The following is a 14,012-nucleotide window of genomic DNA, read 5'->3' as shown; positions in this document are numbered from 1 at the left end:
AGAAAATTACTTGTCCTTTCATCTATAGATATAAAAATCTCTTAGAAATATGGAAAACTTTGGGGTATAATTTCTTTTGTGGCAACGCCTCTTAAAAGGCATTTCGTCGTATTTTCATAGTAGCTTTTAATAGGTTATTCTAGGTTAAGTTGGGTCAGATGATTTCCCCGCAGGGTTAGGCAATTGGCCCCGCAGGAGCTATAAATAGGTCGCTAGGGGGGGGGGGGCGATTGCCCCAAATGCCCCCTTCGGTTCGCACACCACTGATCGTGTTAATAAAACCAATGAAATGGCTTATCCCTTCCTGGTAAAATCCGTATGAAACTATTAATTATAAAAATATGAAGTATAAAAGTAAATTTCAATTTTGTATTTTAACAATTTATGCACATAAATAACAGAATTATTTGATTTAAAAAAAATAAAGACACAGAATATTCTTTTTATTCGTAAAAAAAAGAATATCTACGAATAATTTATATTTTAATCATAACTTTTTATCCGCCCAACTTTCCTCATTCTAAAAGTCGTCTTTGTTGATAAATATGCGCAATGCCGGTATCAATTATTTACTTCAGTCCCACATGGCACAGACAACAACATGTAGCGCCTCACATGGAAATTTTCTTGATTTTTATATTTACAGTGATTAAGTTAAAATATTCTAAGTAATAGTGTTTATTATCATATATTTTTTTGTTTTGTAATGATTATGTGATTTTATACGTATTGTTGGTATATTTGTTCGTAATTATCGTAGATCTTCCAAAATGAAACCGGAAAAGAGCAAAAGAAAGAGTGGAAAGAAAAGGCCTATAACTGACGGCGTGATTATGAAAAGTAATGGCGATGCTTCGGCGGGAACTAGTGGATCTGGTATGAACGGTAATATTTTTAACAAGTTGCTTGATGTATAAATTTTATTTTAAGTTATTTAAATTTTTTATATGTAAGTTTGTTGTGTCTTTTCTATCTCTCATTTGGATCTTCCTCCTCTAAAAGATAAATTTGAACCAGCACTAAAATTATAACACTTTTGTAAATGTTCATTTGACTTGCCAGTACTCTGGAATATAATAACAACTTTACTTTACTTATTTTTGAGTTACCTTCATAGAATAAGGGGAGGTATCTTAAATCCCGTCTAAAAATAAATCTTGTGTAACTAATGATTCTATCCCCTTTAGTTAAGAACTTATTTTAAATCTAAAATTACTGACTTATTGCTCTGTGTGATATAGCCCAATGGCTATAGTCTACCCCACTAGCTTAATAGCGCTTTATATTATGTAGGTAGAATCTTATCAGTTGACTTAAACTAGCGTTGCAGAGCCGTTTGATTTTGGTGCGGCTCCGGATTTGGCTCCGTCTCCGACCTTAAATAAAGAATAAATCATATTTTTATGCCAATTAAGTTTATTTTTAACTTTTGAAGGTCTTAAAAGTTAAATTTTTGATAAAAATTAACTCTAAAAACTTGTAAGGGGCATTTGCACACGACACGACAGAGTTGCCAAACTAAAATTAACAAAATTTCGTAGTTTAGCTAACCCGGAGCCGTTTTTTAACGAAAATAACTACTTCAGCTCCGGCTCCAGCAAAACATGGCGGCTCCGGCTCCAAAACGCTGACAAAAACTATTGATAAATCCCTCTTTTGTATATATAGAAATATTTCCCTGTAGTCAAATCCAAACTTCCCCGTTAAATATGGAATAATCTGTGTACATGTTAACGAGATCTTTTTAAGGAGCTTTAATAGTTTATAAATATTAATAAGTTTTTTTTAAGGTTCAGCTAAAAAGAAAAGGCGCGAGAAGAGAGGCAGTGAAGAAATACCGGTTTTAGAAGGTATGCTAAAACTTAATATCCATACTTTCAGTCGCTTGTTTTTCTTCAGAATAAATATTTATCTTCAGTTGCCTATAACTGAAAAGTCTGTTGAGGTTTTAATGACATGTTGAAATGCTTTTTTTGTAGTTTTATTTGTGTTTATTCATCATTTTTATCTAAATTATGAATGGAATTATTTTAAGTTCAACACCTTTTTGTTTACACTTTTGCATCCAGCTTAGGCCCTAAATGTCAGGGCTCTCTATTAATGAGTTTATACCATTCTGTCTTGTTGCGTTCTGCGACAGGATAGGAAGGTCCCCTGACTGGTCATAGAGCTGGTATAGTAAGAACCAGTGCATAGTACTCGACTAGCTGTTTCGGAACTCGTCGGGCCTCCATATCTGGGACACTTTTTGCTTTTTTTATTTTGAATATTTATTAGTTTGTTATTGTCGCACTAAGACGAGGTTTCTAAAATCTAGATTGTGATGATTTGGACTCCGATGGGGTGGAGCCTGGAAGCATAGAGATGGCAGACAACGCTATGGAGTGGATGATTAACCCTACCCCTCTTCAGGCAAGGCAAGTTTGTAATATCTGTTTTTGTTCAGATTTTTCATGATTATTTATGATGTTTGTTCCTTAGGTACTATTATAAATTTAAAAAATATAGCATAGAATCTCTTTAACTTGAATATACCCGTATATCATATTCTTGTCTTATTATATACTTGTCTAAAATATCTATTTGCTGTATATTTCATAAATCGGTCAATATTTAGTTTTATTAAGCTGTTTCTTAATGTTAAATTTAAATATATTTAGGAGTTCTATTCAACCTACTTTGAGAAGAAGCCTTTACACATCAAACGATCACAGGCCACTTACTACAAAGACGTGTTTTCTACCAAAGGTTTGGTTTCTTTTGTTTGATTGTAATACACAAGTTTTAATTGGAATTATTAAATACATGCTTTACTTTTCTGAAGGACTAAAACAATATATTTTTATTCAATAGCAATCTAAAATAATTTCAATATTTCTGTTCAGCTTTGGAGAAGGCCGTACGCGAACAGCGAGTTTTGTATGGGAAACACATGGATATAACTTCATATGATGGAAAGAGAGAAACCCACAATCCGGAAGGTAACTTACATCTGTTGATAACTATTGTAGATCTTTAAACCATAACTTTTGTTAGATTTTTGTATATTTATCGACAATTCGCAATTAAATAAGTTTAATTTTTATAGCCTCGTAAGAGGTGTAAATTCTTAATGGGATCCCCTGCTAGGGGGGGGGGGGGATTGAAAAAATTAAGTCCTGAAAACCTTTTTTTTCAGTTATCCCTCTCCTTTGGGGGATAAAACAAGAAAAATATGTAGGTGGTTGATAAAATTAGTAATGGAAACCTTGTTCTATATTTTTCCCCTCCTGGGCGAGGGGGGGGGGGGGAGTGGAATGAAATATTTTGTAACTGGAGGAAAAAAACTTTAGCAGAGTATACATCCATGGCTTACGTATAACGGCCTAAGTTTCTCGACAAACTGATCTTGTTTATTAAATAAAATGCATTAATATTGCAGGTCGAGTTTATCCTCCAGTAATGTGGGATTATTACAACAATGGTTCCAGCATTAGAATGATAAATCCTCAGTATTTTAACCAAACTGTTTGGAAGCTATGTTCGACATTACAGGTAAGTTTATTTTTCAAAAAAAACTTTTCTAATTTGACAAAATGTTTACAGTAATGTAATTGGGATATATTGACGTGAGGGAACATTTGTCAATTTAGCTTAAGAATATGTATCTCATTTATTCGTCAGTTCGTTCATCCAGTAGGAGGGGATGGGACAAAGGTGGTGGATGTTGGGCATCGATATTTTAGCCAGCTGCAAGCATCACTTTATTGAGAGTACATGAAAATCTGGTCTAATATCAAAGTAATACTACATTTAGTATTTTTTCTGTGGTTAATCTAAATGTAAGAAAATAAAATTCTGTCTAAATTAGTTTTAATTTAGGATCATTTCCAATGCATGGTTGGAGCCAACGTGTATCTGACACCTCCCGGGACACAGGGCTTTGCGCCACACTGGGATGACGTCGAGGTCTTTATGTTGCAACTTGGTAAGTGTCTTGTCTTTCTGCAGCGCAGCTACTTTTTATATAGGGTTTATTATAGTTCACTTGTTTTAAGACGTTTTCACGTTGTAATAATGATTCTCTTAATTACTCTTGAAAAGATAAATATTTGTCTGTAATATGCTACAATTGAATTATGCCAGGAGTTTCGTGTTATTACAGGGGTGTATATTCTGCAAATTTGACCCGGCTGAGTGGGGGGGGGGGGGGCGGGGTAATAAATATGTGGTTAGAGGGGAAAAATTTAAAAATTATGAGTACTGAAAGCATTTTTTTCTATTATGATGAAAAAAAATTAAAAAATATGTTGTGAAGGGGGCATAATATGAATAGAATAAAGAGTTCGAGAATAATTTTCCATTTTATCCCCTTCCTTGCTGGAAAAAACTAGGAGGGAAAAAAATTTTAAAAATTGTAGCAGGGGAAAAAATTGAATCTTGTGCAGAATATACACTCCTGTGTTAGTACTTAACTTAATTAGTCTTGCATATTTATTTTATTATACGGTAAGCTTATAGCTACAATGGCTATGGATACTGATGATACTGTTTTTCTTTAGCTTAAAATAAGTTGTTTTTTAGAGGGTAAAAAGCACTGGCGTTTATACGAGCCTGCGGATAAACTTCCCAGATTTTCTAGTCACAACATGAGCCAGGAAGATTTGGGTACACCTATTCTGGAAACCGATCTAGAGCCTGGGGACCTACTTTACCTTCCTCGTGGTACCATCCATCAGGTAAAAGGATTTTTTTGTGTGGTGGCAGAAATCACTAGGTATAAGGCAATGGATGAAAAAGTTATTTATATCCCCAATGATAACAATATTGCCCTTATCAGTAGGTTAACATTATTGATGGAGAAGATTAGTCTCTTTTAGTTTTGTTACAGCTAATTAAAATCTTAAGAGTTATAAAGGCTAACGCACAAGTTAAAGTGGTTGATACTTTGGATAACAGTTTAACTTAAATTTAATATTTTTCCACGTTAAGAGTTATTTTAAATTTGAAAGCTTTTCGAGAATTGGCCTAAAATAAAATATAGGTATTTAAAGTGAACAAAAATAAACTTTTTTTACTGTATATTTTATTAATCTTAGGTGAATTATTAAAAAAAATTTGCCCCACTAAAATCCAGGGTTTCGGATCCGGATCCGGATCCGCAAGGGTCCGCATATTTTGAGTCCAAGGATCCGGATCCGGATCCGCAAAAAAAATGCGGATCCGGATCCGGATCCTTAGACTCCAAAAAATGCGGAAAAAATGGAAAAATCTACCTAAATTTATAAAAAATCTCAGACATTCTCTTGATGAGAGCCAATCTTTAAGGTTTAGGTTCAGACTTGAAAATTAAAAGTATTTTTGACTTCGAATTAAAGAATAAAATTTTTTTGAAAAATTTGGTGATTTTATTTTTATTGTCAAAGATCCGGATCCGCACTGACCAAATTTTGAGGATCCGGATCCGCATAAAATCAATGCGGATCCGAAACCCTGCTAAAATCAGTTTGCCCCACTTAAATCAGTTTGCCCCACTAAAATCAGTGAGGCTCACTAAAAATTTGGGGATAATTTTGCCTCACTCAAATTTTTTATTTTAGTCAGGCAAACTGATTTTAGTAAGGCAATAGTTTTTTTAAAGAATTCACCTCTTGTTTCATGTTATTGTTGAGAACAACATCCCCATTTTAGTGTTGACCTTAATAACCTTGTTTTATGCAATCTCCATTTAAGGGAAATTGTTTGGAAAGTGACCATTCTCTGCACATTACAATCTCTGCCTACCAACTAAATTCGTGGACAGATCTGCTGGAGAAATTGTTGCCAGCCGCCCTGGCCGTTGCTTCTTCGACGGACAAAGAGTTTAGAGAGGTAAGTTTCTAGGCGCTTTCCCTTGACACGACTTCTCTAGATACACTCTGAGAGGAAAATACCAGTCTCCTTTTTTTTGAGCGAAGCTTCTTGTTGAAAAGTTTGTGCTGCCGCAAATCTTTAAGATCCGACTTTTTAAATAAGGTGTAGGTTATTTGAGAAGCTTAAGGAATTAACTTCCACGTCTAATTGAACACAATGGAAGTAAAAGAAGAATAAAAGTATAATCTTATATTAATTTAAAATGGCGATGATTCTAGAAAAAATATAGATAAGTCTCTTAAGAAGTAAAATCAACCTTGTGCAATGTGCATGGAATACTGAAAAAATATGTAATTCAATTTTTGATTAGGGCCTACCAAGAGATTACCTACAACACCTAGGAGCTGTAAACAGTGAAAACCAATCCGAAGAACGAACATCGTTTTTAAAGAAGGTGAGATGATTTATTTATTCGTTTTTGTGATATTTTGATTTCTACAAAACCTGTTTAAACATTGATTTAAGCTATTAAAAAAATGTTTGTTCGGGTTTTCAGAGATGGGACAATGTACTGTTCAGTACACAGTCCCCAAATGTTATAATAACGTTTTCTTATTCTTTGGCTCAACAACTTCGGGGACAAGTGAAATTTGATTGGTTGATTCATTTAGTTAGGAGTTCAAACGTTTCAACCACAGAAGGGGTAACTTTGTGTATTATCATTGGGGATGTAAATCAATTTATCGGCCATTGTCTTATCCCTTTAGATCCCTGGATTTTTACATTCTTTGCTTGCTCATAGATAAGTTATTTCTAGCATCGTATTATGAACAGCTTTCCGCGGATATAGAATGTACAATTATAAGATTGAAACCAGTTTAAGCCCCGAGATGCCGAAGGCACGGGCTAAAAAACTGGCTTCAATCTTATGATTGTACATTTTTATATTCGTAGTAAGCTGGATATAATACGATGCTAGACATAGTTTTATCGTATAGACGAGAACCGGTTCCTATCCACCGGATTCGAATGAAATCGAGAAATACTTTCATATATCTAATCTTGGTAACTCCTTAGGTTGAGAAGTTGATGGGAAAGTTATTCAAACATGCTCCTGTGGATGGGTGTGTTGATCAGATGGGGAAGAAACTTATGTATGATGCCCTACCTCCCTGTCTAGAGGTAATTAAACTTCTAAAAATATAGTGAAGATTCTTGATAATTAGCAACTTGCAGTAAGTCCAGTCCAGCCGTAATCGACTGATTTAAATTTTTTTTTATCAAATGCATAAGTTTTAAACACGTGCTGCTAAAATGTGTTTCTATCACTGGATCATAGTTGATTGGTCTCGAATAGACTTCCAAAATCTTTATCATATAGTGCCAGACAGGGGCGTCCAAGCTTTTTATTTTGGGGGGGGTAAAATTTTTTTAGGGGGGGGGGTAATCGCCCCATTACCCCCACCCCCCTTGGACGCCTATGGTGCCAGAAAAAAAGTCAAAATGCATAAATAAAAGTAAAATATTAAGATCAATCTATTGTTCAGTTGCATGAGAAAGCTAGAACAGTGCATGGGGACGGAGAAAAGTGGAATTCCAAGAACAAATGTGTTGTAAACCGGTAAAACTATTATGTGTATGAAAGTATCAGAACGTCTCTCTGTCGGCGTTAAGCCTTGGATCTTGCTAACAGCTAGACTGATTTTGGACTTGTGCATTGAAGCCTTCCTTTATACAATAGAAAGGGTTTTAACAGATAAAGGAGAGGTTAGCCTTTCCCTCATAAATCTATCTTAAAAGGGGGGAGGCGGATGTGCCACTTTTTGAAACCAAAACTAAAAGTCAAAGGAACTCAACTAAAAAAAGAGTTACAGGTCTGAGATTTTGCATGGCAGTTGCTTTATAGGGTTACAATATGGAACAGTGAAGAAACGGCGGTGCAACCGCCGAAAACCGCCGAGAAATTGCAAAAAATAATTCGGCGGAAAACGGCGGTTTTCGGCGGTTGCGCCGCCGTTTCTTCACAGTTCCATATTGTACCCCTATAAAGCAACTGCCATGCAAAATCTCAGACCTGTAACTCTTTTTTTTTTTTTTTTTTTTAGTAGAGTTCCTTTGTTGTCTTTTAGTTTTGGTTTCAAAAAGTGGCACATCCGCCTCCCCCCTTTACAAGCAAGTGTTTTCCTTTACTTAGATTGTTATTTGAGGTTTAAGTAATCCTTAAGGGTAAAGTAACATGTTAAGACAAAGTACCTTTAAACTGCTTTTAAGCATCTTGAGTCCTTTATATTTGTGATTTTTCGATACAAAACTACTATAGTGTCCTAGTCGGAAAACCTAATTCTATTCCTTTATGCCAATGTTTAATTTAGGGTTGAATTTGATCCAGATACGCGAGTGCGTTTAATTCGCAGTACAGCCTTGAGGCTTGTTCAAGAAGATGAAGAAGTTATTAAGGTGAATTTTTTGTGTTTATTTTATGTACACTGTACAGAGATGATGTTTGTTAAAGATTTTTTTTTGTTAATTGTTGCGAAAACAGAAACAAACTTATGTTAATATTAGGCATGGCAATCCGTCCAAAAAAATGGATTCCGGATTTTATTTTTTTAACGGAATCTGGATTCTTATTTTTTGACTGATTCCGGATTCTTATTTTTTGACTGATTCCGGATTCTAGTAATATTAAAAAATAAATTTTACCGTTTAGTGGGAAGAATCTAAAGCTGCGTTTTTCACATTTTCGGATATCTCTACTTAGTGGTGTATGTTGGGAGAGATGGGAGGTTGGCGATCTTTGTTTTCAAAGAGGGGGGGGGGGGGAATTGAAAGAATCCAAATCTGCTATAAAAAACTGATTCTGGATTCCAAAATTTGGGCGGATTGGATTGCTAACTCGAGTTAATATAATATACTTTCTCGTATTCATTCGAACCCGGTGGATAGGAACCGGTTCTCGTCCACACGAAAAAACTATGTCTAGCATCGTATTATATCCAGCATTCTACGAATATAGAAATGTACAATCCTAAGATTAAAACCAGTTTTTTAGCCGGTGCCTTTGGCACCTCGGGGCTAAAAAAACTAGTTTTAATCTCATAATTGTACTTTCTATATCCGCGGAAAGCCGTTTATAATACGATGCGAGAAATAACTATTATTATGTTTTGTGATCGTCTCTTGTTGCTATAAAACTTTGGTACTGGGTTGTATATTCTGCTTAAGATATAATTTTTATTCCCTGTTTAGCAGGGGATCCCATGGAGAATATATTACACACCCTTGCTTTACTTTAAGATTCCTGGTGTTTTTGACATTTTTGCAAAAATATTTCATTCACTAACATTTTAGGTTTACTTCAGTACTGAAAATACACGAGAATATCACGAGGTTGAAGAGCAATGGCTAGAGGTTGATGCCGATATTGCACCTGGTATAGACTTTCTTATCAACTCTTATCCAGAATATATCAAGGTACATTTATTTCAATTTAATAATATATCCAAAATCCTTATTCGAAAATAACATGTCTGTCTGTTAGGGGATTTTTTACCCCGACTTTTTTTGAAATTCAAGTAGTGCAGTTGTAATTATTATGCCTTTTGGTAAAAAAAACACTTAAATTTTAACCATATTGGACAAGTATTATGCCCAGTAATTTCACTTCGAAATATTTAGGCCCCCCTCATACGGGTAAAAAATTCATTGCATCTGAACTATAGATTTATGGTGCTACCTGAATAGGCTTTTTAAGGAGTAAAAGCGGGAAATTTTGACATTTACAAAATATCTCGTTCCTAACCAAAGAAAATCTCATAGTCTAAATAAACGCCATTTTAGGAAGTTTTCAAAATTGGCCATTTTTTAGAGTTTATTTGAGATTTTCTCATGCTTGGAACGAGATAGTTTGAAACGGTCAAAAATTCCTACTTCCGATTACTTTGTCACTCCATAAGTAGGTTAAGCTCAGTCTTTAGAAAACGCATGCTTTTTTTTTTAAAGTGCAATTTTAAATTATTTCATGTTCAGGTTGAAGAATTACCCATCGAAGACCTGGAGGCAAGGATGAGAGTTGTATCTGATCTTTGGGAGAAAGGAATATTAATGACGGAAGAACCGCTAGAGTCTCATTATGATGATCCTTAGTGGGACCCGTGAAGTGCATTATTTATTTCATCCACATTAAATTCTTTTTATTTATTAAATGAAAAATGGGGTAGAGTTGGTTTTTTTTTTACGTATTTGGTAATCTAGAAATGAATCCTAATCCAATAAGATATTTGTATTAAAGCAATATATAAGGTATTTCTATAATCTCCTATTATCCTTTTTTTTTTTAAATATTCAAAGAAATTTAATGAAGCAATTGTAAGTGGATGAAATCTTAATGTGTGATGTTATTTTTTTGTTATATAAATTATTTATGTATATTATGAATTTCAGAGAAGTAAAACCTAAAAATGGCTCCCAGGAAGGACAACAAGACCTCCGCCATCAATGAGGTGAGAAATAAAGCTTAAAGCATAGATGATATATATCTATAATACAAAGTAGCTCGATGTCTGTCCGTCTGGCCGTCTGAAGCTTAAGATCTCGGTAACCACTGAACAGATTGGATTCTACTCTTCAGGGTATATACCTATCGGTCCTGTGGTGGTTTTAAGCTATTTTCTTGGGGGGTGGGACACCCCCAACCTCCCCAAAAATGAAAATTTACCCCCCCCCCCAAAAAAAAAATACTCCTGGTGCTGCTGGTGCAGAAAATTATTTTTTTTCTTGGGGCAAAGCCCCTAGAGGCTAGGGGCGAAGCCGCTAGTATATATATATATATATATATATAGGGTCAGTCTGTACGTAATTCATGAGATGACAGGGGTGTATATTCTACATGGGATCCCTGGCTCAGGGGGGGGGGGGGACAAAGAATTAGTGGTTGGAGGGGAAAAAAATGTAAAAATTAAGAAAACTGAAAAAAAAATTCCATTTCCACCCCCCCCTCCTTGGTAAAAAAAAACTAAAAGAATGTGTGGTAGGGGGGATAAAATAAATTAAATATAGAGTTCTTTAAATATTTTTCCATTTTCCCCCCTACTTTGTGAGAAAAAACTAGAGGGGGGAAAAAATAAAGAAATTTGTAGCCGGGAAAAAAAAAAAATCTTGTGCAGAATATACACCCCTGTGAGATGACAAATTTTCTCCATTGCAATTTTGACATTGTATATTTAAACGATGAATTAATTTAACATTGCCAGTTTGTCTTTTTTGTGCGGCGTTTTCTCTAAAAGAGCCTTGACAAGCTTAAAATATCAGATAACTTTGTCCCTCCTTACAGTCATTTTGACATGAGAAATCCACCTTGTCCTATTTAGGTTAATATTGCTTTACCCCTGGCTCCTTCCTACAGTTCTAATTTTTTATTGTAAGCCCCTATTATAAAATCTTATCTAGGTCGTTACCCGCGAGTACACCGTGCATCTGCACAAGCGTCTGCATGGCGTTGGCCGCAAGTACCGCGCTCCCCGCGCCATCAAGGAGATCCGCAAGTTTGCCGAGAAGGCCATGGGCACCAAGGACGTGAGGATCGACACCAGACTGAACAAGGCTATCTGGTGCCAGGGTATCAAACACGTTCCCAACAGGTATGTTTTAGTGCTTCTATTCATGTATTGGGGGGGGGGGGGGGGTGGAATGAAGGTTTTTTTTGCCTTATGTCCAAACCATGTATACGGGGGGGAAGGGGGGCTTTATCTTCTGACTGAGAGGATACATTATTAGGGATAAAATCATTCTTAAATGATAAATTTTCCCAAGTATTAAGATTTTTTGGATAGGCCTTCAGGTTCAGGAGCTGCAGGCCTGCAAGTGGTCTCTGGACAGATAAAACTAAAAAAAAAGTTGATTCAGAGGCAGGGTTTCGGATCCGCATTGATTGTATGCGGATCTGGATCCTCAAAATTTGGTCAGTGCGGATCCGGATCCTTGACAATAAAAATAAAATCACCAAATTTTTCAAAAAAAAATTTATTCTTTAATTCGAAGTCAAAAATACTTTTAATTTTCAAGTCTGAACCTAAACCTTAAAGATTGGCTCTCATCAAGAGAATGTCTGAGATTTTATATAAATTTAGGTAGATTTTTCCATTTTTTCCGCATTTTTTTGAGTCCAAGGATCTGGATCCGCATTTTTTTTGCGGATCCGGATCCTTGGACTCAAAAATATGCGGATCCGGATCCGAAACCCTGTTCAGAGGTCAAGTTATTAAACAAAATATGAATCTTTTTGTATGTTATTTACATATTTGAAGAAAAAGAAGCATATTTTGTTTTGAAAGTTGACCTCTAACTCTTTAAAAAATTGAATTTTCGTTTTTACCTTTAAAGAAAACACCTGGAGGCCTGCAGCTCCTGATCGAAGATAATTTCATTGTTAAAAAACATGCATAAATCATTTTAAGTAGGTACAGTTGTAAGGGTATGGAACAAAGATTGTTTTTTTTGTATTACTTAAGTCTTTATACTGCGTCTGGTAGAAAGAAAAATTATGTCATTTTATATTCAAAGAATCTACGTCATTAAAGACAAAATCTGAGAATGATATACTCCTTTTTTCAGGATGCGTATCCGTCTTGCCCGCATGCGTAACGAGGATGAGGACTCCGCCAACAAGCTGTACACCCTCGTCACCCATGTCAACATCCAAAAGGGAGGATTCAAGGGTCTCCAGACTGAGAACGTTGAAACCACCGAATAAATGTTTCGCCATATAGAACAATATCAACGGAAACATTAAAAATTATGTCCTACTGAAATTGATTATAATGATATAAATGTTTTGTATTGTTATAAAAGTCAAACCATTTTTTGTCTCTACTACTGTGAACAAAGGTTTTGTTAAGAAATAAAAAAATAAAAACCGGATTAATAACCATGTTTTATTTCTTTGCATTATTTCAGATAATTTTCCAATAATGTGTTAGAAATGTCTGGAGAGGGTAGCGCTGTATTTGCTGCGTACAGGCCTCTGGGCTATGTCAGCAATCATATTCCTTGTGTCGTGAGGTTGTTCATATTTCATTTAATGCAGGGGTGTATATTGTGCAAGGGACAACTGGCTAAAGGGGTGGAATGAAAAAGTATATTTAGTATTTAAAACATTTGCGGATTTTATCACGAGAAATACCGGTAGGTAGATTAAAAATGCATAACATCTAGTTACTTATCTTCCCATCTAAAGGCAAAAAGATCCTTAGAATGATAACATTGTGGTGTAGAATATGCACCCCTGTTTTAGCAGTGCACAAATGGATTATCGTATTATTTCTCTAGATCCTGACTTGGAGTACTAGCGAACAAAACAGTCTTTCCATCACTAGATTGTTAAAAGGACTGTCCGCAACCAAAATTAATTTAAATTTTTAAAATCTAACCTTAAACTATTGGTTTATGTTAAATTTTATGCATATCTTTTATTTAGAGTATCTCTATCGAAGAATTTGGAAAATTTTGATCCCTAGTAACTGGTTTCTTCCGCTCCTATATTTGTGCTCCTCTATAAAATTAAATGCCTGTGTAGTTTTTTCTTCTATTTATGTCGCTCTCTCCCGCTATACGCTGTCAAATATTGCGTAACAAAGCATGCTCCTCTCCCCCATGTTCAGAACGTGCATGGAGGCGGCGGGAAGTTTTGTGAGCGGCGTACAGCAGATAGAGCGGCAAAAAGCGCTTAATTTGAGTGGCGGCGAGCACCGAAGTCCGCTGTTTCTGGTTGGCTGGCCTAAGTATTGAATCATTAATGGGACGCGGCGAGAGCTAATTTTTTGAAAGTATGTTGAGTTAAAGCGGGAGTGCAAATAGGACAAAAATTTTCAAACAGCTTCGGTCGCGAAGCTACAAATATAAAATAGACCTAAAATTGAACAGAGAACAATACTTTCAGGTTATATTTTGAAAAATCAAAAGGGGTAGTTGCACGAAATGTATTTAAATATGAATTTATTTAACTGCGTATTTTTTCCTGTTAATGGTTTAAACTACATTTATAGGGCATATATTTGAAAGAATTTCAATTTTTTATCATGTAGTTTTAAAAATATCAAGACTTGAAAAATTATTTTTTTTTGTGATGGATGCAAGAAGATAGCTGGCTTATTTTCACAAAAAAAACGTGACGACTAATCTAG

General features: G+C 35.1%; 3 protein-coding genes across 3 annotated transcripts in view; all 3 read left to right on the top strand.

The window, feature by feature from the left end:
- Nucleotides 1-577: 577 nt before the first annotated feature.
- On the top strand, nt 578-10,181 carry NO66 (Bifunctional lysine-specific demethylase and histidyl-hydroxylase NO66). The gene is made up of 15 exons (XM_080171763.1): nt 578-885; nt 1,791-1,850; nt 2,318-2,412; nt 2,661-2,748; nt 2,886-2,981; nt 3,422-3,534; nt 3,862-3,967; nt 4,564-4,718; nt 5,713-5,850; nt 6,203-6,286; nt 6,910-7,014; nt 7,380-7,453; nt 8,205-8,289; nt 9,184-9,306; nt 9,862-10,181. The coding sequence occupies exons 1-15, from the start codon at nt 771-773 to the stop codon at nt 9,976-9,978; spliced, it is 1,554 nt and encodes a 517-aa protein (XP_080027889.1). The 5' UTR covers nt 578-770; the 3' UTR covers nt 9,979-10,181.
- RpL31 (ribosomal protein L31) lies at nt 10,176-12,790 on the top strand. Its single transcript, XM_080171767.1, has 3 exons — nt 10,176-10,334; nt 11,281-11,471; nt 12,445-12,790. The coding sequence occupies exons 1-3, from the start codon at nt 10,293-10,295 to the stop codon at nt 12,581-12,583; spliced, it is 372 nt and encodes a 123-aa protein (XP_080027893.1). The 5' UTR covers nt 10,176-10,292; the 3' UTR covers nt 12,584-12,790.
- Nucleotides 12,784-14,012, top strand: part of LOC145328172 (WD repeat-containing protein 36) — a 32,057-nt gene continuing 30,828 nt past the window's right edge. Inside the window, exon 1 of the mRNA XM_080171762.1 lies at nt 12,784-12,891. Within this exon, the coding sequence (XP_080027888.1) occupies nt 12,812-12,891 (80 nt within the window). The 5' untranslated portion in view covers nt 12,784-12,811. The remainder of the gene's footprint in view (nt 12,892-14,012) is intronic.

The sequence above is a fragment of the Acartia tonsa genome, chromosome 9 (assembly GCF_053477335.1).
Source record: "Acartia tonsa isolate MP-2025a chromosome 9, ASM5347733v1, whole genome shotgun sequence".
NCBI lineage: Eukaryota > Metazoa > Arthropoda > Copepoda > Calanoida > Acartiidae > Acartia > Acartia tonsa.
Note: the sequence above shows the minus strand (reverse complement) of the source record. Positions and strands in the feature narration are given on the sequence as shown.